This window comes from Geotrypetes seraphini, chromosome 4 (assembly GCF_902459505.1).
Source record: "Geotrypetes seraphini chromosome 4, aGeoSer1.1, whole genome shotgun sequence".
NCBI classification, from domain to species: domain Eukaryota; kingdom Metazoa; phylum Chordata; class Amphibia; order Gymnophiona; family Dermophiidae; genus Geotrypetes; species Geotrypetes seraphini.
Window position 1 is genome coordinate 72,627,334 of NC_047087.1, and position 24,077 is coordinate 72,651,410.

The following is a 24,077-nucleotide window of genomic DNA, read 5'->3' on the forward strand; positions in this document are numbered from 1 at the left end:
TATGCAGCATTCAAGAAGGGTAGGGAGTGAGAGAAGATGTTTGGGGCATCAAAATCCTTGATCAGGGTGCCAGTAAGGGAGTGGAGGTGGCTAATGGAGTTAATTTTATCTCAAATGCCTTGAGGATGGATAGATACCAAAGAATCTTCATTTTGGATGTTGGGTGGATAGGGAAGAGTAGTCATTAAAACTTCATTTTGCATCCCAAGAGGACAGATGAGTCCAAAACTGTCCATATCAGGTAGTTTCTCAATCACTGGAGGCTAATCCTGCAACTTAATTACACCTCGGAAGATATGGGAACGTTTTAGAATTATGTGGTGAGTTGTCATAAAGAAAATTGCTTAACTTCATTTGTGGTGGCTTATTTTAATATTATTGGACTCACTGGCATTCATTTGTATGGAAAACAGCCCATTAACAGTCAAACAATTGAAACAACTGCAAACTTTACAAAATATTTCTGCTAAGTGGATTTTTGGGGGAAGTAAATTTGATCATGCCACCCCATTTTTACAGAGTTGCATCGGCTACCAATAGAAGCGAGGATTTAATTTAAGAGTCTAACCTTCATTTTTATAATTGTATATGGACTATGCCTAGGGTATTTGAAGGACATGGCAACTGTTTACCAACCATCTCAGTGTTTACACTCCTCAGAGGAATTGCTGTTGGCTCCATCCCCCTATACATTGCAGATTGGTTAATACTAAAAATAAAATATTAAACGGATAAGCTGATTAACTTTGGAATCATTTACCATGTGAAATAAGGGTCTTATCACATTATCCCCCTCATTTACAAGCCTGATAGCATAGGCCACTTCATTAACTGCCCCAAAGCCCATAGGGATTTAAAGAGCTTCGGCAGCCACTAGCGCAGCTTTGTTAAAAAAAAAAAAAAAAGAAAGAAAGAAAAATGGAGGATGGGGAGGTTATAAGTCATTTAGAAAAGCTTTGAAAACACAGCTATTTCTGAAATATCTGTGAAATGAAAACTGTACTGGATTTTATATTGGGAAAACCAGGGTTTTGGACTTTCTGATTGTTATAAACTGTGATTTTTAAAAAATTTTGTACTTGAATATGCTCATGCTTGTTGTAACCCACTTTGAACTTAGCAGCTAAGAGGAATACTGGGCTACACAGACCATTGGTTTAACTCAGAATGGATATTCTTCTGTTCTTATGTATATTTACATTAATCCATGTTTAATCTATTTTAATATGAGTTTATGCACTGAGAGGGTAATTTTCAAAGGGATGTCTAAGGGTGAGATTCACCCACAATAGTGACTCAGTCGCTGCTGACCAATTCTCTGGTCGATTTTCCAACAGCGATTGATTCACTATTAAGTTTGCATGTAAATGATTTGCACGGAGCTGCAAATGAATTGCATGCAAACCTACCGACTCAATCGCTCAGTGAGCGATTGAGACATGCGCAGAGCCCTAACAGTAATGACAGGGGAAGCCTGCACTTATATGTGGAAGTTGTTGCATGATGCTACTCTTTTTCCTTCAAGTATAGATTTCTGAAATCACTATTCTTATTGGACACGCCATCAGATACATATCTGTAGGCATTCTTATATGTATTTTAGAGGGCCTGATTCTAAAAACCATGTCATGTTAGGTGGTGGTAGGTGTCCTACCGCTATTGTTGATAAATGGCTTGCACTTTAGATGCCTATTAAATGTGCTGCGGAACCACTTCCATAGAGGTGCCTAAGGACGCCTACATCTAACATAGGTGTGGCATACTCCAGAAGTTGGCAAAGGTGTCCTTAGGTGCCTGCATGGATGAGATTCTCATTTAAAGTAGGTGCCAGAAATGTAGGCCTCTAAAACCCTGGCCTACATTTCCGGTGCCTACTGCATGACGGACATGCAAATGGAGCTGCTTTTGCTGTTGACCACCATTAACGGCCCATTTGAAGAATCCGGTGCCAAAAGTCCTGCAGTCAGCAAAGTCTTTTGTAAAATATTCAGGCAAGTGTGAATACCCTGACTTAGACATACTACATATAGCCCCTTTGCAAAATGGATCATATGGGAATCAATGCATACTCTTTCTAAAAGCAAGATAATGGGACATGCTTAAGATGTCTTTGCGATATCACTTCAGTGGGAACACTTCTGATTCAGTCTAAATGCATCATACTGTCTTGATCCTTATCATAATATTTAATAACTGTATACCGGTACATGTTGCTATTGTGCTTGCTAGTTATTTAAAGTGTATATTGTAACATATTAGTTCCCATGGGTTGGCTATTACTCAGAAACTAACCTAAACCAGTGTTTTTCAACTTGTCCTGGAGTACCCCTTGCCAGTCAGATTTTCAGGATACCACAATGAATATTCAAGAAATAAATTTGCATATAATAGAGGCAGTGTATGCAAATCAGGTTTATGCATATTCATTGTGGATATTCTGAAAACCTGACTGGCTAGGGGATACTCCAGGATTAAGTTGAGAAACACTGATCTAAACCAATCTGTTCCATTCATAATTTTAAATGCAAAAAATAAATAAAATAAATACAAATAAAAATTGGGAAACTTTTTCCCCAGTAAATACTCTGCATCATGTCCTCATTATTTAATCAAGGAATAAGAACTCTGCTAGTGATTCATGAATCCCACCACCACCACTCTGCATATTTGAATGGATCCTACACTGAAATCATATATTTGCTTAAAATTAAACTCCCTAAAAGAGATTATTAATAAACAAAAGCTCACCTGCCTGTATCTTGAGAGCTGAGATTAAAAATGTATTGTTAAAACTTCTGAGACCTGTAAGATTTCTATCCAGGTCTAACTATAAGCTGTCAGTGGTGCCGGGAATAAATTTAAAATCAGTATTCTATAAATCAATCAGGTTAATGTAACTGTTATAATAATGCCAAAATGCAAAAGGCTGAAGCTGAATTATATTTTACTTGAACTGTCCAGCATGCTCTTTTTATCTTGTTCCACAGACAGAGCACTGTGAGAATGATAAGAGACAGAAGGTAATATCATGTCATTCTAGGGCCATTTCACCCTATCTTCTTTGCTTATCCTGCCAGCTCAAGTTTAAAGTCTATTTCTTTTCAGAACATTGTGAACCAGAAGTGAATCTTCATTGCAAAGTCGGATTTCAAGGGAAGAATCCACTTTTCCAATATCTCTTATACAAGAGACAATCAGAAAAGGTAGTTGTACATGCAAAGAGACTCCGTGGAAAAAGTTGCTCAACTCAGGGTTTTTTTGTATGTTATTCTTTCAACATTTCTTCTTTCTCAGTTCTCACCAAATCAAGTAAGAACTTTGTCACATTAGGATTTGTGTGTTGATAAGCATGAATTGGTCAATATTGTGGTTGCTTATTTTAGGCTTCCAACATTTGAATGCACCTTCATATTTCTGTAAACCTATAAGATAGAATATATAACCAGATGTTTTATACTATTGTGACAGTTTCTATCATTATAAATTGCTGCTATAATTTATATGATCTATTTTAATTAATGTATTGATTTATATATATTTTTTATTGGATTATTTATATTGTCATTATTTTTTAGATTAGTGTATCACAAACTGTGCCGCGGCACACCAGTGTGCCTCTTGAGATTTCAGGTATGCCGCGACACATTGGTGAGGAGGAGAGTCATCCACACCAGCTGACTGCCTATAGGACGTCAACTAGAGAATGACACGGGGAAAAAAATCTGTCCCCGTCACCGCCCCGTCCCCGGCTCACCATCCCCTTCACCACCATTCCCTTCACCGCCCCATCACCGTCACCACCATCACCTTCACGGCCCCGTCACCATCACTGCCATCACATTCACTGCCCCGTCACCATACCCGCAGCATCCATATAAGCCTCAGTACTGCGAAACACCATGAAGACAGAAGAGAGTCCTACCACTACTACTACTGTACTGAGAATTGTTTCAGTGCCTCTGCCCTGTAGTAAAAACAGAACATAAAATAAATCAATTGACTTGTCCTCCCTTGCAATGACGTGTCCCCCATGTTCACCTATAGCTCGAATCAGGTTAATTATGCATACTAAAAATGCCCACCTGGCCCAGAACGTCCTCTCCGACTTCAAAATTGAAGTCGGAAAGAATTCCTGTCGGCTTTAGTAGCTGCAGCATGGCGGTAAGAGCAGGGGAAAAGGAAGGAGGCTTTTTTTGCGCCTGTCCATCTTGCCGGCCCTGCCCTACATCAAAGGTGAGGTGGAGGGAGGGAAATGGCGGAACTCTGCGATCGGGCGGGTGGGGACCGCACGATCCTTGAATGCCTCACTGCGGAGACAAGTCCATTCACTGCTCCAAGGGGCGGTGAATGACCTTGTCCCCGTCCCCGCAGAGACCACTATTTTTTCTTCCCCGTTTCGGTGGGTTACCTGTGGCTAGCCGCGGGTAACAACCACCATGTCATTCTCTAACGTCAACCGTCGCAGATGACTCTCCTGGCCTTTTTGAAAAACAATCACTAGAAAGTATTCTTATAATATAATTATCTGAATTTTCACTTAGATAAGAACAAAGAGTTCATCAGATACAAATCTCAATCATATTGTTATCAACTTGCTAGCTTTCAACCAATGGGTCTTCAGAGAACCAGCTGGGTCAACAGTCTCAAGCTGGCTGGACTCTTCATTAGTCTCTTTGGTTCTTTTATGTTTTTTTTTTTATATATATAATTAAAAAATATGAATTAAATACTTCTTAAATTTATGTATGCTTGTTTAAACCTATTCTTTGCTTGTACTTGTAACTTTTTCTTTCAAATGATTTTTTCTTATAACTTTATCTTTCAAAAATTGAATCCAACTACTAAATACACTTAGGGCTCCTTTTACTAAGGTGCGCTAGTGTTTTTAGTGCATGCTACAATGCCGTACTCGCTAACCCTACGCTACACAGAAAATACTAATGCCAGCTCTACGGAGGTATTAGCGTCTAGCGCACGAAGCAATGTAGCGTATGCTAAAACCGCTAGAGCACCTTAGTAAAAGGAACCCTAAAAGTTGATCATAGTGTCCATGAGGGAGAGGTGGTGCTGTTAAGCAAGCTAAGTACATTATGATCAACTTTAAGTGTATTTAGTAGATGGATTCAATTTTTGAAAGATAAAGTTATAAGAAAAAATAATTTGAAAGAAAAAGCAATGAATAGGTTTAAACAAGCATACATAAATTGAAGAAGTATTTAATTAATATTAAAAAAAAAAAAAATATATATATATATATAAATGCATAAAAGAACCAAAGGGCCTAATGAAGAGTCCAGCCAGCTTGAGACTGTTGACCCAGCTGGTTCTCTGAAGACCCATTGGTTGAAAGCTAGCAAGTTGATAGCGATATGATTGAGATTTGTATCTGATGATCTCCTTCTGGCCAGCATCTCTCTTTCTCTTCCCACACCTCCCGGATCCCTCCACTGAAGCGGGTCGTGGCCAGATGGGCCTCCGTTCATGTGTGGACGTCAACGCGATGATGTCATGCGTGTCATCACGTCGATGTCCACACACTTCCGGGTGCCTTCCGGCCGGGGCACTGGATGTAGTGCGCCACCGGCCGGAAAGTTTGCGAGACACTGTTTAGACAATAAATCCCATTTTGCATAGGATGTCTACGTAGGAACTAGAACATCCAAGTCAGGATATTCTCAATTCCCTTATAATTTTACAAATGTTCTGGTGACTACTGAAATTTTTTGTAAAGACACTAGCAAATATATATGTATTTTGCCAGCATGTACAGTGGGAGCAGCGATTTCAGAAATGTTGAAAAAACAGTGGCATCACTTAGGATTTTATACATTAAGGGCTGTAAGTTCTGATTTTTCAAAACACATACCTTTGCTGACATTTATAAGTGTTAGGTCCAAATTTCACATCCAATTGGACTTAGGGCTCCTTTTATCAAGCTGCGCTAGCGGGGTTAACGCGCATGACTTTTAATCACACGCTAACCCCCGCGCTAGCCTAAAAACTACTGCCTGCTCAAGAGGAGGCGGTAGCGGCTAGTGCGGCCGGCGGATTAACGTGCGCCATTACATGCGTTAAACCGCTAGCGCGGCTTGATAAAAGGAGCCCTTAATTTTTTTAGGTAGTGTTAGACATCACAGAGGTAAATGCAATTGCCCCTAAATCATTCCTAGAAGCCATAGGCCTAATGAGCAGGTAATTGATTGTCATACATGCGTACAAGCAAGAGTAAATGCAGAAATTTTAAAAATCTTATTTCCATTATACAATTAATTTTATTCTATGCAAGCCAAATAAAGTCCATTTAGGAGCTTTGACTCTTTCAAATAAAGTCCATTTAGGAACATTGTCACTCCACAGAGTTTTTTTTTGTTTTCTCTGGATTTTCTTCTCTGTGGATATCTTGGGGTCAATTCTTTTTGTTTTTTTCAAGCCACACCCAGAACATACCATTTTTCAGTCTGCACATTTTACAACAATTATGTATGAATGGATGGATTATGCCACTGAGTCAGCTGCTGACCCCTGGCAGCACACAGTGAGGAATCCACCCTGTGATGTTTGATGGGAGGGTACATGAGTGGTTTGCCATTTCCTTCTGTGAAGTGTGTGGATTTGCTGTGTTGATGCTGCCCAACATGGGCCCCATAGCTTATGGCGCCTGGTGTTCTCTGGTGATCTCCCATCCAGGTACTGGCCAGGCTGGATGCTGCGGTTAGGCCTATCCAGGGCAGCCAGGCTGTAGGCCTATATGTGAGTAGCCACATTTTAAAATCAGCATTTTAGCTAGGTAGATGATGGCATTTACACACAGAAATGCCACACAAGGCTTCGAAGATGACCTCCAATCTGTACAGCATTCAAATATTTGTTTACACTGTCTTGAGTCTAGATATTTAGCTTTATTAAGCTACATTTTATAGTGGATATGCTATGATTTGGGACACCATTTGTGATACTACTTGTCACTCTTGGGCTTAATAAATAACTAGCTTTATAAAAACCAATTTCTCAAATGGCAGCTTCCCTGTGTAATTTTTGAAAGTTGAACATAATATTAGGATTGTATGTTTCATTTCATGTTTATAAGGAATGAGATTATTGTGGCAGTTAACAAATTGTTAATTCACTGCAGAAGTGAAGAAAGCCAAACTTAATGCAACACAATTTCTTAAAATCTGAAAATATTCCATTTAACTATGGTTTTATGTGGAATACATATTAAGAAGCTGGATATCAGTAAGAGTTAGAAATGATATCAGCAGTAAATATCACAGATGAGCAGTTCAAACAATATTCAAGCAAAGAATGTGATGAAAAAACTCAAAATTAGCATTGTCCAATAAATTTCCTAAACAGATGAGCTTTTAGTTCTTTACAAAACAGCATATGAGTGTAAAGAGATCTTATAGTGGTAAGGTGTTCCATTCTTTACCAGCTTGATATGAAAATGTTTAGCTGAATACCCATCAAAATAGGAAAATGAAATACCAATGCAGTCTGAGAATAGCAAGTCCTACCAGTTGATGACACTTGTACTAAAGTAACCATATAAGGAGGTACTTGACCATATAATATCTTATGAAGTAAAATGCATAGTATAAAGATTACTCAGTCTTACTGGCAACCAATGGAGATGACATATTATGGTATCATGCTGTCATACTTTTATGTTTTGCATGACATTCTAGCTGTGGTATTTTTCAGAGTCTGCAGCTTTTACAAACCCTATCCAAATAGGCAATATAGACAATATTGAAGTACAGGCAGGTTAAGAATGAGTTACGTTTTTAAAGCTGTTCTTAAATCGGATTCTATGCAACTCAGAACTTGTAGATTTTAAGATTCTTGCTGTTTACCTCTGCTCCCAGCTGACAAAAGGGCCAACTGTCCCTACCAGTCTTCCCTCTAAGGTACAACTAAACACTGTTCTTAACGTGGCCATGCATCATTCCTGAATCTGTAGGAGTCTATGCCACTGGAAATACTGCTCAGTGAAATCAAAAGACGCCACAACCGCATTCTATGAGTTCTATGAGTTGTACAACTCATGAGTTGTACTTAAGTTGTACCAAGTTGTACCAAGTCTATAACTTGGGGACTGCCTGTATTCTATTTGGGATAAAATACAAGCTTGAACAGAAGTTTTAAACTGTTCAAAATTGAAATATTTTTTAAATTCCACATAGCTGCCTTAACTTCAAAAAATGTTTTCTCAATCACTGTCTTAACTTTGTTCTCTAAGGACAGAGTTGAATCAAATATTACACTTTAAATTCTTAGGCAGGGTTCCAATAGAAATCCAATCTATTATTTAACATTCTATGACAAGATATCAAATTCTGTGAAGGTTTTATCCAAATCATTTTGCCCTTAACTTGGTAAGTTACCATAAACATATAGGTATATACTACCTTAAGAAGGAGAATATAAGTATATACTACCTTAAGAAGGAGAAGTTGTTAATATGAGCTATCACTAAAATAGGTTATTTTGCCACAAGTCATGCTATTTTTGCACAGGTTCTCATTTGCATAAAAGGTGAGTCTATTTTAAAATAGCATTATCTATGGTAAAATAACCCAACTTAATGGTAGCCCACATTGGCAATTTCTCCCTAAATGACAGTTTTAGCACATACCATCAAACCTGGAAAGAGAATTTTAAGAGAACCACTGCATAATTTAATACAAACTCATCCACTCATCCAATGTAAATGGAAGTTTTTTCAAGAGGGTATCAGCAGCTTACCATGACAGGAACCATCCACCTCCTCATATCCAATACTGCAGATACATCTTCCAAGAGGCACAAGCCAGTCCCCATCAGCTCCACAATATAGTTTAGGGGTATCACGCTCCTCTGCATACTTCACACAAGAACCACGTACTTCCACTAAAGAGGAGGAATCCACTCTAGGAACTGTATCGGGAAATATTGCCAAATTACGGACGGTGAATGGGCATTTCTTGTAGTAGACACGAACAGACACAAGAGCAATACATGCCCCAATGTCCTGAAAAGCAAGATAAAATCCTTTTCTACTGATTGGCCCCACCTCACGAACCTCTGTGTTGAGTTTAAGAATGCGATCACCCAGATCCATCTGGGTAAAACTCTCATCGGCTGCAATAGTGTCAATCTTATTGTACTGACTTGACTTGAACTTTACTCCATGAGACTCATCAGATTCCATATAGTAGAGGTTAAAGGTTTCCTTGCAGGTCCCCAAAACCCATGGGATGCTGTTGCAGTCCCTCAATGTAAATTTCATCTCGACAAATATTTTCTGTGCTGCATCACGGGGGATCCAGTTGGTACGTAGCCAGTTGTTTTGGTTTGCTTCCATGACATTGCAGACCTGATAGGTATGAATTGGTCGGTTATGCTCATCCATTTCAGTGATGGCATCCCACTGCAGATGAGAAACAGATTTGTCATCTTAATAACAGCTCTACAGTATGACCTAAAGAGAGGACTGTAACTAGTGCATTTTATTGCATTCACATAAAAAGCTAATTCCTTGCAACAGCTGACTCTTCCTTGCTGGTAATTAATTTTCAAATGGTACAGTGATGAAACTACTCAAATTAATAAGGAATCAAAAATAATTTTGTTGGTTTTGTAAAACTTAAAATCAAATACACTATTTAGGACCTGCATTTAAAAGCATTTAACTGGTTATTATCATCTGCTACCCAGATAAATGCCACTGAGAAAGACAGCGCCACCCAGTGTTTTTATAGACTGCCATGTCACTGGGTAGTCTGCGAATGGAATAAAGACAGAGACAGAAGTTATTTGGATAATTCAAGACAGCAAAACGCTGCCCTAAGTATTATCCAGTTAATCTATCTGGATAGCAGATCTGAATACTACTGTTAAAAATTTGGATTTTTTTTTTGGCTTGTGGCAGCTGGCATTTTAAAAATTTATTGACCACTGCAGTCTCAATATCAGGGAGTTTACAAATGGAGAAGTACAGTATAACACAGCTACTAGACTGAATTAAGAATGTCAACATACATTTTTATTAGAAGATATATTTTCTTATACGGAAGTTGTATATCAGGGATGCACAAACCACCTGTAGGAGGTAGTTGGCAGTCTCTTGTAATCTGTGGCAAAACCATAAATTCAATGTTGGTGCCATTTCCAGTGACCAACATTGAATTAACAGGTTTTTTTTTTCTTCTAGTGGCCAAAGATAGACCTGCTTTTTACATGTATCTATCTGACTGCTGAACTTAGCTGGTGAGTTGCTGAATATTGGCAGTGATCAACTACTGTATGTCATGTGGTATAGCTGGTCACCAGGTTATTCGTCAAATGGGATATCAGGAGATGGCCAGCAATCTCCCGCTGAATTTTGGTGGATAACAAGCTAAATAGCGCTGAATATTGAGCCAATAGATAAAAAAAAGTAGTTGTACAATAGGAATGCATTTAATGGAGCTGGTTGATCATTTATTTTTCTCCTGAAGAGAAAACCACGTGTATCAAAGTAACCCAGAATCAGTACGCAAAAAGGTATAATATAGCCATTGCACAGTTCAAAGAAGTAAAGCGTCAAACTGACAAATGAGTTGCCCAGGGGAAAGAATTAAGCATACATGAATTAAAAATAGAAATAAACAGAGAAAAAAAAAAGAAGGATTTGATAGTACAATAAGTATATGCCACAGAGAAACATTTTTATATCAAGATATAGCCTTTCCTTAATATTCTTGTAAAAATGGTCTTTATGAATTGTTTGATAGCCTGTGAGGTTAATTATTTTGCAGGAAGCCTATGTTAAAAATCCAAGAAAAGGCCTATTATATCCCTATTTTATAAAGGTAACTTAGGTTCTATGTATTTTTATTAAATGAAGACTCCCAATGACATGCAAATTCACAAGTACAGATGTATACCTGCTCTGAAGATGGTGCAAATTCATTCTGTATTATATAAATGATATATTTTTTTAAATACCCTCAAACATTGTAACTCTCCCCCTACCGAAACTAAACCCCTGGGAATACCACCAACCTGCAGATGATAAGAAGTAGGAGTGTTCTCTCTGTACACCAATGTCCTGATTCTACATAGTGGGGCTACTCAATTCCGGTCCTCGAAGTCCACAGGTAGGTCAGGATTTCAGGATATCCACAATGAATATGCATAAGAGATTTGCATACCAAGGAGGGAGTGCATGCAAATTTCTCTTATGCATATTCATTGTGAATATCCTAAAAACCTGGCCTGCATCTGGATCTAAGGGCCAGAACTGAGTAGCCCTGCTATATAGGTTACCCAAATTTGGGCATGGACCAAGATCAACTAATTTGTCAGTTGGCAGAGATTTGGATTTATCTGCTCATCTGCCTAAGTGCTATTCTATAATTCTGTGCACCCAGAGTGTCTTATGTGTAACCCTAATGCTGGTATGGCCTTGGGAGAGGCATGGACAGGTCAGGGGTATTACACAGACATAGGGCTCCTTTTACTAAGCTGCGGTAGTGTTTTTAGCGCACGCTGCAGATTAGCGCGTCCTAACCCTGTGCTACGCACCAAAAACTAATGCCAGCTCAATGGTGGCGTTAGTTTCTAGCGCGGGCGCGGCAATGCTGTGCACACTAAAACCGCTAGCACAGCTTAGTAAAAGGAGCCCATAGTGTTATACTGTAGAATCCTGGGGTTATGCACCAATTTGCACCCCAGGATTTATACCAGGTTTCAGATGGCACAAGTCCTAGCACCCAAAGAGTGCTTAGCCATGTTATAGAATTACTGTCATAACAGGTAACTCTATAAACAGAACACTAACCTTTATGTGCATATAATATGCATGAAATGATACACAGTATAGTGATACTTTTGCACATATTTGTGCATACACATACATAAATGTAAATAATCCTCCTAAGTGCTGTTTAGTAAATAGCCTCTTAATTTACAAAGCAGATATTTGCAAGGGGAAGCTGCATGTACTGTGCATAAAGCTTTCCCTTTTCAGAACCCATTTAACAATTTCTAACTGCAGGCGTTTGTAGCAGAGGATGTTTCTGTTTCACTTTCAGTTCAGCCTAGGCAGCAAAGAATACATAAATTATTGATGCTTTTAAGTGTTTAAAAATTTATTTAAGTAAGTATGCTTAAATTAACTCCCACTTTTACTAAGCCACGGTAGAGATTTCTACTATGGCCCGGAGCACTAAATGCTCGAATGCTGCTCAGGCGCTCATAGAAATCCTGTGTCAGAGCAGCTTCAGAGCATTTAGTGCCCCGGACCTCGGTAGAAACCTTCACCATAGCTTAGTAAAAGAGCACCTAAGTTAGGAGTAGCACATTATGTTTGCAAAGTATTAAACATACTGTCATGCTTCGTGTGAATGTGCAGACCAATAAGAATTCATAACATTAGCATTCGCATTCCCGTCACCTGCAACTGAAAGCTAATCACCATCAATCAATAATCACACAACTCAGTTTTATTGGAATAAATATTTGGCCGCAGCTTTATTATCTATCTGAATATTATCTTCACTTACAATACAATCTGTGTCCAAAAACCAACAAACCCCCAATGCATATTTCACACACCCCAAGGGAGCTATTCGGTGTCGAAACTAGCTCCAGTTAAGTCTTTAAATTTATAACATTCCCCCAAACGGCCCACGGTGACGCAAGGCCATGCTTCCCCTCCCCTCCCCCCAAACATGACCCACGGTGACGCAAGGTCATGCTTCCCCTCCCCCCAAACATGATCCACGGTGACGCAAGGTCATGCTTCCCCTCGCAGCGGTATCACATACGAGTGTCACATTTATTTATTTATTAACTGCTCATCTCCCAGATCCAACTGGGCCAAACCCCATTTTCCGCCCCACCCAAAGCTGCGACCACCTCCCCCCCAACCCCATAAGCTCCACCAAACCCACTCAAGTCGACATATAACATGTAAACCCCCCACCCCACCCCACAACACTGACACAAAACATAACATCAGCACAAATGGGAGGGAGGGAGGGATAATCTTTTCCTGAAGAGACTACTCTACTGTTCCCCTTTCCTCACAGAATTCACTCCAGAGTGCCACAACATCCAACCAATCACATGACTGCTCCACCCCATCACCTTAGCAACCTCCCTAATCATTTTTCTTTCTTACAAGCTCTATCTATTAACCCTTTCTTACCTCCTCTTATAAAATTGTCAATCCTTATTCTACAGACCCTTGATAACACCTCATATATTCCCCTCACTATCTGTCCCCCCTCCCATTTTACCCACCCCATCATTCAATAAATATTACCAGCCGGTGACATCAGCTCAGCTAATGTTATATCACACCAGATGAATCTGGTGTTCTTCTTAACATTAGCATTCGCATTCCCGTCACCTGCAACTGAAAGCTAATCACCATCAATCAATAATCACACAACTCAGTTTTATTGGAATAAATATTTGGCCGCAGCTTTATTATCTATCTGAATATTATCTTCACTTACAATGCAATCTGTGTCCAAAAACCAACAAACCCCCAATGCATATTTCACACACCCCAAGGGAGCTATTTGGTGTCGAAACTAGCTCCAGTTAAGTCTTTAAATTTATAACATTCCCCCAAACGGCCCACGGTGACGCAAGGCCATGCTTCCCCTCCCCCCCCCCCCAAACATGACCCACGGTGACGCAAGGTCATGCTTCCCCTCCCCCCAAACATGATCCACGGTGACGCAAGGTCATGCTTCCCCTCGCAGCGGTATCGCATACGAGTGTCACATTTATTTATTTATTAACTGCTCATCTCCCAGATCCAACTGGGCCAAACCCCATTTTCCGCCACAAGCGGTGACAGCCTCGAGCTTGTCACCGCTCCCCCCCATCACATAAGCTGCGGCCAACAGCTTTAAAACAAGTCTCCAATAAAATAGGCCAAACCTATGCCTGAAAGGTTGACAGCATCAGGACAATAATGTCCATGGAAAATAGCTGCAACAAACTCATGAGAAACCACTCTAAACCCCCACATGCTATCCATAACTCCAAAAGCTTAGTATTAAACCCACTCAATAGCAACCATGTCCCAATCCTCCTTACACACTCAATAGAGGACCAAACAAAACAAAAAGGGGTGGGGGCATTAGGGAAAACACAGACAGCAGACAACAGATCCTGCCTCAGGGGCAGTATGAAATCCTCTCCCTTTGCTGAACAAATGTCACAACCCATCAAAAGAATCATAAGGGAAGCAGAATAGAAGATTAGGAAACTGTCTTTGCTGGAAAAGGATTAGCAAGGGTCACTCCCAACAAATGCTCCATATACCTAACCATAAAATCTATAGTCCATGCCCCACTGGACTCAGAAACAGCTAAGAAAATCCTCACCAGCCCAATAGAATGGTAAACAAGATATTGCACATTCCCGTTACTCCACACACACACGTATAAAAGAATCCAAATTCCTGATCCTTCCAAGAAGGTGACCGGGGAATAGGCAATTGCATTTAACCTGCGGTCAACCCAACATCTCCAGACAGCTACCCCATGAACACAATAGCAGGTCGAGAAGGTGCCAGTTTACCCACTCGATAATCTGCCCAGTGCTGCAAAAAGGCTAATCGCCAGAGCACCACTACAAATCATGAAGTGCACACATTAGGCAATACTGCAAACAAATGTCACTAAACCCTCATACAAAAAACAAACAAACAAGTAAACCCTGCACATGGACACCAGATCACACGCACCCACAACCAATTTCATAACTTCCATAAAATCCCCACACCAGCAAATGTCAAGTGAACCATCTTCTAAAATCATCCTACAAACAAACAATACAGTACTAATAGAACATGCGGCTGCTCCATATGAGAAAGGAGCAATGCACCTCTGGCACCCAAAATTGCAGAAAATGAGTCAAACAAAGCAGTTTGGCTCTCAGCACCTATCCAGCGCCTTGCAGTTCCTCCAGTCTGAGGACACAAACAAAGCCACTTAGAAAAAACATAAGGACAGATAAAGACCAAAATGCCCAGCCAGTATACCCCTCCACAGTAACAATTAACTCCTCTCTCCCAGAGAGTCCATGTGCCTATCCAAAGCCGTCCTGAATTCAGAAACTATTTCATGCATCTACTACTCCTACACCTACTGGAATTCCAAAACTATTTCATGCATCTACCTCACCTTCTGTAACAATGTAGCGCCATACCGTACTGCAGAGCCCAGCACTGCTGCACTGCATCCCCTGCCCTCTTACTTTGGATTTGCTGTCAAATAAAAGGGGAGTCATCTCATGTATAGTTAGGCCACATAGGTATTTAAACATCACTATGATCTCCCTTCTCATGCTCCTCCTCAAAGTATACAGATGGAGATCATGAACTCAGTTCCCATATGCCTATAGGACATAGACCATCAACCCTTGTAGTAGCCTTCCTTTGAACTGAACTTAAATGTACACAAAATTCACAAGGAGGTCTCACCAAAATTTGTAGAGGGGCAGCAAACTTCCATTGTCCTGCTGGCCATACTGATTCCCATGCATCCAAACATCTGTCTAGCTTTTGCTAGCACTGTTACAACCTGGTTGCCTCCTGAAGCTCAGCACATACAATCACACCAAACCCGCACTCCTCATTCGTACACCAAGGTCTTCACCCTTTAATCGCACCATTCCCTTGTGGTTTAGCAATGCAAATGCATGACCTGGCATTTCTAAACATGAAATCTGAGCTGCACAATATGAAGCCATTCTACAACTTAAGCCCATCCTCGTTAGGCACACCATCAGGACTGTCTGGTCCATTACTGCTTTGGCCTCCTACAACAATCCCACTTACATAATTGTGAAAAGAACAAGCCCAATAACAAACCTTCAAACACACTACCGATAAGATCCTCCCTTGGCATAACCATCTCCTGGGACCACAACCCACTGACACCTTACTGACCAACTAGTTCCTGCCCCAGACCACCAGTGGAGCCCTCCATACCGAGAACACTGAATACGATATGCCTATGAAAATGGTAAAATGACTAAAATCAAAATACACCATATTCACCACACTCCCCTTATCTAATGCCAAGATCACCCAAAGAAAGTAAGCAGATTTGTCGATCCAAATCTGTCTCTAGTGAATCCCCAAGCTCTGTTGTAAAAGTGTTTCTATTGAGATACTCACCAATAAGTCAAACTTACCGGTCTGTATATCCCTAGTGCTGCCTTTTCTCCATTTGTTGTGGAGGGAAACCATATTCTCCCTGCTCTATTCATGCATTACCCACTCCCTACTCTACAGAAGCAGTGAGAAGGTAGTCAGCAGAGTCACCAGAACTACCCCCAAATTCTTGCAGTACCCTTGGATGTACCAGCCATTCCCCTCGTGGTATCCACCCGTAGTTCTAACGAACCCTCACAAACCCAAGCCACTGAAAATCAATCAGGGTTTTTTACACCTCCTGCCCCAGTCACATGAGGTGTTTGTACACCCTCCCCCCCAAACACTTCAGCTGTGAACCCAGAACAGAAAATATTAGTGAAGAAGTCATCTATCTCTTTACCATCTGCTACTTATTGGCCTCTTGTACCCTTGGGTTCCACAATGCCACTTTTGCATGTCTTCCTATCCCTAATAAATCCAAAAATGTCTTTTCCCTATCATTATCGTGGCAGCTATTTATCCTTCCAGCTCTATCTTTACTCTCCAGACTACTCGACCAACCCCCTCCCCCCCTTAACTCTATCCAATAGTGCTTCTGATGCCTTGCACCTTATAAGAACAGAAGAACAGAAGAATTGTGATACTGGGACAGACCAAAAGTCCATCAAGAACAGTATCCTGTTTCCAACAGTGGCCAACCCAGGACCCAAGAACCTAGTGAGATCCTATAATCCAAATTCTATGCCCTAGTAATAAAACAGAAATTATGCTGCCTATCATAGGAATAAGCAGAGGATTTCCCCAAGCCATCTCAATAAGGCCTTCTCGGTTAGGAAAGTACCCAAACCTTTTTTAAACCCCGCTAAGCTAAGTGATTTCACCTCATTCTCCAGCAATGAATTCCATAGATTAATCACATGTTGTGTGAAGACATATTTATCTGGTTTGTTATAAATCTACTACTTAATAGATTCATTGCACACCCCCTAGTCCTAGTATTTTTGGAAAGAGTGAACCAGCGATTCACATCAGCCCTTTTCACTGCACTCCACTCAGTATTTCCTATACATGACATACACAATAGGTTGTTACCCTTACAATAACTTTGTTTAGGTTTGCTCACCACTTACCTAGATGATTCCCCACTAACACCATAAAAACTTTTACCCTTTAATTTCTCCAGCACAAATAAACCAAACCCTCAACTTTACTACAATGAACCCTCTCCCTTTCCACAGAGACAGACACCAAGAAATCTATTTCCCCCTAACACACACACCACACACCCAGAAAAACAAAACAAGTACATAATATGAATGTACCTTAAACACCAAGAACAGGTCATCTCCAGCTGAGCTAACAAATCAGGACAGCGGACACCATGCTGAATCACCACAGAAAGAATGGCAGACACAGGAAGATCCAAGAGACCCAGAAAGGCCATAGCACAAAAGGAAAATTAGGAAGATGGCCCCTATTGACACTCCAAACAAAATTTTTAAATCACAATACTGTGAATGCTGATGCCATACAGTCATGCAGCCGCTGAGCACATAACTATTGCAATGGCAGCTGCCAGTGCTCCTAAGCTCCCAGACACGGGAACACCAAATCCGCGAAGGCCGCAAATCCACAACTCTGCCTAGCTGTAAAAACAAACACCTGAATGCAGCATTGGCACTTCCCAACTCCCTCCTTCTAACACCAGAATTTAGAGTCAAAGCCTCAAACCTATCTAGAAGTGCCCTACCATGTGGCACACAGACCAGCCAGTCACTACCCTCGTGAACTAAAGACCAACCACCTGCCAGTTCCTCCAAACTAGCCTACTAAGAAACAACCTGGCAAAATTACACCTCAACAGAAAGACCTCTCTGTGTCACACGAAATAACCCCAACAGGTAAGTCCCTCTCTGACACACTGTACATTAGCGAGCAAACACCTTTCACATCCCATCTCCCTCACAGCCAACCCACTCTGCCCACGGTCGTGCAGACAACTCACCAAATGGCAGCCCAGCGCTAACTGCTGCTCCACACAGGGGACTGTTGTACTGCCAGGCTGTTAAACCTCCACAGAAGAGCCCAAACTGCTCCTCTCCATTGCAGTCTCTGCTTAATCAGGCAACAAATCCAGCACCTGACAGACAAATAGCCTGTCCTGACTAAAACACAGACACAGAGAAGGTTAACAAGGCAAAAAATTATCTTACTCAAAATAAACCAAACTTCCTAACATTAAAATCACAATGAAAAAGAATATTTTTAGTAAGAATTAATATGCTCTGAAGAGAATAATCTTTTCCTGAAGAGACTACTCTACTGTTCCCCTTTCCTCACAGAATTCACTCCAGACTGCCACAACATCCAACCAATCATGTGACTGCTCCACCCCATCACCTTAGCAACCTCCCTAATCATTTTTCTTTCTTACAAGCTCTATCTATTAACCCTTTCTTACCTCCTCTTATAAAATTGTCAATCCTTATTCTACAGACCCTTGATAACACTTCATATATTCCCCTCACTATCTGTCCCCCCTCCCATTTTACCCACCCCATCATTCAATAAATATTACCAGCCGGTGACATCAGCTCAGCTAATGTTATATCACACCAGATGAATCTGGTGTTCTTCTTTATATGTTATGCAATGCATCATTCAACCCTCTCCCCCTCCCTGTAACACTATGTCACACCATAGTCAACCTTTCCCTCCTCCTATGGGTGCTACATAATTAGTGAATGGCTCTAGTGTGGAAAAGAGGGGGCCAGGCCCACCCAGTCCGCCCTTACCCAAAACTAAGGTCTGGCTACACTTCTGGCAGGAGGGGTTTGGGAGTAGGAGGTTGGTGGGTTTGTGTTTTGTAGGATTGGGATTAATCGTGAGATTTTGTAATTGAGGTGCAGTCTTGGGCCTAAGTGTATGGTGGAATCTGTCCAAGAAGAGGAGAGTTTGATGGGGATTGAAAAAGAAATGTAAAAAACAAACAAAAAAGCATTTGGTGGAAGATGTTATGGGACCCAGTAGAGTATAGCAGCAGGGTAAAGGTAGACAGGGGAGAAGGATATGGCGTGGCATGGGAAATATATGATAGGTGCTTCTTCCAAGTCTATGAGATTATGTAGGAAGAAGTTGATAAAGTCTAATGATGAATCTGGTGCTCGCACAATTTCTTTTGGATTTATACTTTTTATTGATTTTATATAATAACTTATACAAAGTGCAAGAAAATAACATAATAACATCAAACAAACAGCACTTTATACTACGGTATATCAAATTCTTAAAACAACCCAAACTTCCTCCCACCCAACCCCCCTTACCCCTTCTGGATGTATATAAAGAATATGAATCCACTATAATAAAACCCTTAGCGCGCATGCAGACTTCAAACTTGGTGGGTCCGTGATCTGTGGTGCCGTGCCCGCGCATGTGCAATGCCTGCCTCAGCTGATCACAGACCCACAAAGTTTATAGCGGATCCCTTCTGCATCCGGTCACTGTATTTATTATAGCGGATTACAGACCGCCCCCCACGACTTCCAAAAACTAATCCAACGTCATCGCTCTGGCAACCGGCGCCCTAATACTAAAAAAAAAACAACCAACAACTCCACCCTCAAATGAGAGTAACAGGTGCAAAGTCTCTAATAGGACAAATGGGAGAGGTGTTCGTGCCATTCTCCTAGCCAATAGTAAAGTAGAACAAGCGTGGCTTTGAACTGGGAAATACGAAGGAGGAATGGGAGGAAAGGTTTAGCAGTTCGAGGCAGAAGAATGGAAACCGATAAAGTTCACTCGGTGCTACTGGACAGGGGGAGCAGGGAAGGGGTACTGCTGGACAGGGGGGGAGAGACAGAAAGAAAGAAAGACAGACAGGGAGAGAGACAGAAAGAAAGAAAGAAAGAAAGACAGACAGACAAGGGGCCAGAAAGAGACAGAAATAAAGACAGACATAAAGAAAGAAAGGGAGCAGGGAGAGAGAAAGAAACACAGACATACAGAAAGAAAGAAAGATAAATAAATAAATAAATGCCTAAGTCTACACATCTATTCTAGCACCCGTTAATGTAACAGGCTAAAAAACTAGCAATATAATAAATATTCTAAATAAAATAAAATAAACCATCATATACCGCCACGGTCTTTAACAAACATATCCAATGGTCTCCAGATGTATTTCGCTCCGCTAACATTCGTTCATACCGATAATACAAACACAGTGACTCCCACCAGAATGTGAAGTTTAGATGATCCCAATTTTTCCAGTTCCTTGTGATTAACTGCAACCCAACTCCAGACATTACCAAGAGAAGCTTATCTTTATGAATATCAAACGGACTCTCAGGCATAATTGAAGTTCCAAATAAAATGATCCCATATGATATTTCAAAAACTGGCATGTTCTAGGATTTGTAAGCAGCAGGCAGCGAATTTGGATCCTGGGTCTTCTGAGAGTCAATATCCTGATACTGGCAACAATTTGGCTTCTAATTCACTTCAGAGTGGTAGTTGGAACAAAAGGGGAAGAGCAAGGAGAGGAAGAGTTTGGGCAAGCATTTAAAGATAAGAAATGTATGCAGAATCTGTGCCAAGTGGTTAAGTGTTTGGAACTGAAGAAACATAAATGTGTGGAGATATTGAGAATAGGCCCAGAATATTTACAGTGGAATATTTACAGAGCTGCCTTTTTACAAGTAGGTTCTATGCTGTGTGAATTTTGGGAGTACTGCTATAATACATTTGCTCAATAAATCATTAGTCACTGTGGATCTCTCTTTGGTGGGAAGGGTTCACTTCTCATCCAACCTGAACAGTGTGCCTCCCCAACTCTCACAGGGCACCACCAGGGCTAAAGTTGATTCTGTCCCTCCTTTCTTCTGGAAGAAATGATGTGATTCTTATGTGTACTCATGTCCTCTGCTAGCTTCAATCTGAATGTACAAGGCTCTCTAGTCTCACTGGATCTGTGCATTCAAATGTCAAGTTGAAGCCAACAATGGAGACAGAAGCAGGTGGGACACAATTTTCTCTCAGCCTCAGTAATTTCTAGTTAAATTCTGAAGTGCCAACATCTGCCATTAAAATCCAAAGATCAGTAAGTAGTGCTTTCTATTATCTTGTAATTTACCTTGGATTAAAAGATTGTGGCCCTCTCTGTCTTTTGTTGTTGCTGTTAGGTGCCATCGACTCATGCTTGTGTCCTAGTGACTTGATGAATTGCAGATCTAAAAAGAAATTGTTTTTTTCCTAGTCCAGAAAGGTTCTCCAGTATCATCCCCATGATTGTTTTCAACATGTCCAACCATCTGATTGCAGGTCACCCTCTTTGCCTGATTCCTTCGATCTTCCCAAACATGATGTCCTTCTCCAGTGATCTCGCTTTTATGATGGTGTGACCAAAATAAGATAAATCAATCCCAAAGACCTGCTCCTAGTCCTTTGTATTCTATCTTTGTTCATGTACTCCTACCATTCAAAAGGAGGAAATTGTACAGAACAACATCTTCTATCGGTTCCCTCTCTTAAATTCATAAACACTAGACGACAAGCGATCTTTTCTGTTTCAGCCCCCCAAACCTGGAATTCTCTCCCTATCTATTTAAGGGAAGAAACAAACATAGAAAAATTCAAAGGTAAGCTGAAGAGTTTTCTCTTTAAAGATGCCTTTTCCAGTTAATCATTTCTACACTAATTAATAATTCTTTTACTTCTAATCTTTCACTGAAACATTTAGCCTTTTCCCTCTCCTTATGTATTTTCCCTACTTGTTTTTCTATCTTTAAAACATATTGTAACTTTTACCCATGCTTTGCCTCATGTTGTTTTTTTTTGTTATGTCAATAGTTTTGTCAATAGTATGTTCAGTTCTATTCAGTGTATTATTCCCCTTTTATTGTAATTTTAGTAATATGTAAATCGCTTAGAATGTGGATTAAGCGATTAATCAAATTTTTAATAAACTTGAAACTTGTATTAAATTAAATTTGATATGGTTTACACAGGGCGACTAATCAGTTCATGGGAACTTCCTAAAAACTTATTTATAAGGAGTTCACCTGGGTATATCCTCAGCGCATAAGCGCAGAAAGCACCCTACAAGGTTTTACCCACAAACATCACCTTCTGTCACCCCATGAACCTTTTAAGTGCAAAAGTGCCTTTTATATATATTAAAAAAATAAATAATAAAGTGTTATGTGCAAGTTTAGAATCAAATAAATCATTAGTGTATCAATAAAAACATTCAAATCAAACAGTTCTTGATAATAGCAGTTTCCTTCACTAAATCAAATATGAAGGAAAACAGCTTTCGTGAGTCCGCAAGGAGTCCAAGCTCTCTCTTTTAGGGAGTGCCTCAGCCAAATTATAGCTCTTAGCTTCTAAACTTCTGAATTCTTCAAAAAATATATCATACAATTTTGATACTTAGCTTTATAACAAGGGCAATAGCCCGACACAATATATTTTATGAAGAATTCAGAGGTTTAGAAGCTAAGAACTATAATTTAAATGGTAGGGGGAGGTTTAAACCAATGATGTTTGTCCCATTATAGTTTGCAAGTTAAATTGAAATAGCTAGCGAGAAACGGGGGCCTGAAGTTTTCCTTCTAATACAGCAATTACACTGTTATACCTATGTTCAAGCTACAACAAGGTATAAATATAAAAAGATTGTGTGTGCAGTGAGTATTTTTTTTTTTTAATCAAACCCCACTATTTACCCTTCTCTATTCAGAATATTGACCATTTAAATCTACTCTTTGTTTTTTGCCTTTCAATCAATTCTTAATCCATAATAGGACATTACCTCCTAACCCAGGACTTTCTAATTTCCTCAGAAGTCTTAAGAACATAAGCAGTGCCTCCGCCGGGTCAGACCATAGGTCCATCCTGCCCAGCAGTCCGCTCCCGCGGCGGCCCAAACAGGTCACGACCTGTCTGAATCACTAGAAGGGGCCCCCTTGCCACCTTGGTTTCCCATTGAGTCCTATCTTCCCATCGAAGTCCTAACCCTTCGGTCTTGCACATGCACGAGCTGGTTGGGTTTCTATACTTATTACCTGGTTAGCTTTCTATACCTATGTTGCATCCCAGCACCTCTCTCAGTATCCCACGATCCCTTTATCTTTCAGGAATCCGTCCAATCCCTGTTTGAATCCCTGTACCGTACTCTGCCTGATCACTTCCTCCGGTAGCGCATTCCAGGTGTCCACGACCCTTTGGGTGAAAAAAAACTTCCTTGCATTTGTTTTGAACCTATCTCCCTTCAGTTTCTCCGAATGCCCCCTCGTACCTGTTGTCCCTTTCAGCCTGAAGAATCTTTCCCTATCCACCCTCTCTATGCCCCTCATGATCCTGAAGGTCTCTATCATATCTCCCTTGAGCCTCCTCTTTTCCAGAGAGAAGAGCCCCAGCCTATCCAACCTCTCAGCGTATGGGCAGTGTTCCAGCCCTCTTACCAGTTTCGTTGCTCTCCTTTGTACTCTCTCAAGTACCGCCATGTCCTTCTTGAGGTACGGCGACCAATATTGAACGCAGTATTCCAGATGTGGACGCACCATCGCTCGATACAATGGCATGATGACTTCCCGCGTCCTGTTTGTTATGACCCTCTTTATGATGCCCAGCATCCTGTTGGCTTTTTTCGAGGCTGCTGCGCACTGCGCAGATGGCTTCAGTGATGCATCCACCAGCACACCCAAGTCTCTCTCTAGACTGCTGTCTCCCAGCAATCCCCCCCCCCCCCCAATTTGTAGTTGAACAACGGGTTCTTTTTCCCTATATGCATGACCTTGCATTTTTCCACGTTAAAGCGCATTTGCCATTTGTTTGCCCAGTCTTCCAGCTTGTCCAGGTCCCTTTGCAGGTCCTCACACTCCTCCCTGGATCTAACTCTGCCGCCCAGTTTGGTATCGTCTGC

General features: G+C 40.7%; 1 protein-coding gene across 1 annotated transcript in view; it reads right to left on the reverse strand.

The window, feature by feature from the left end:
- The window catches only part of EPHA6 (EPH receptor A6), an 895,964-nt gene that overhangs the window by 707,718 nt on the left and 164,169 nt on the right, over positions 1 to 24,077 (reverse strand). The window contains exon 3 of the mRNA XM_033941517.1: positions 8,749 to 9,412. Coding sequence (XP_033797408.1) covers positions 8,749 to 9,412 — 664 coding nt within the window. The remainder of the gene's footprint in view (positions 1 to 8,748; positions 9,413 to 24,077) is intronic.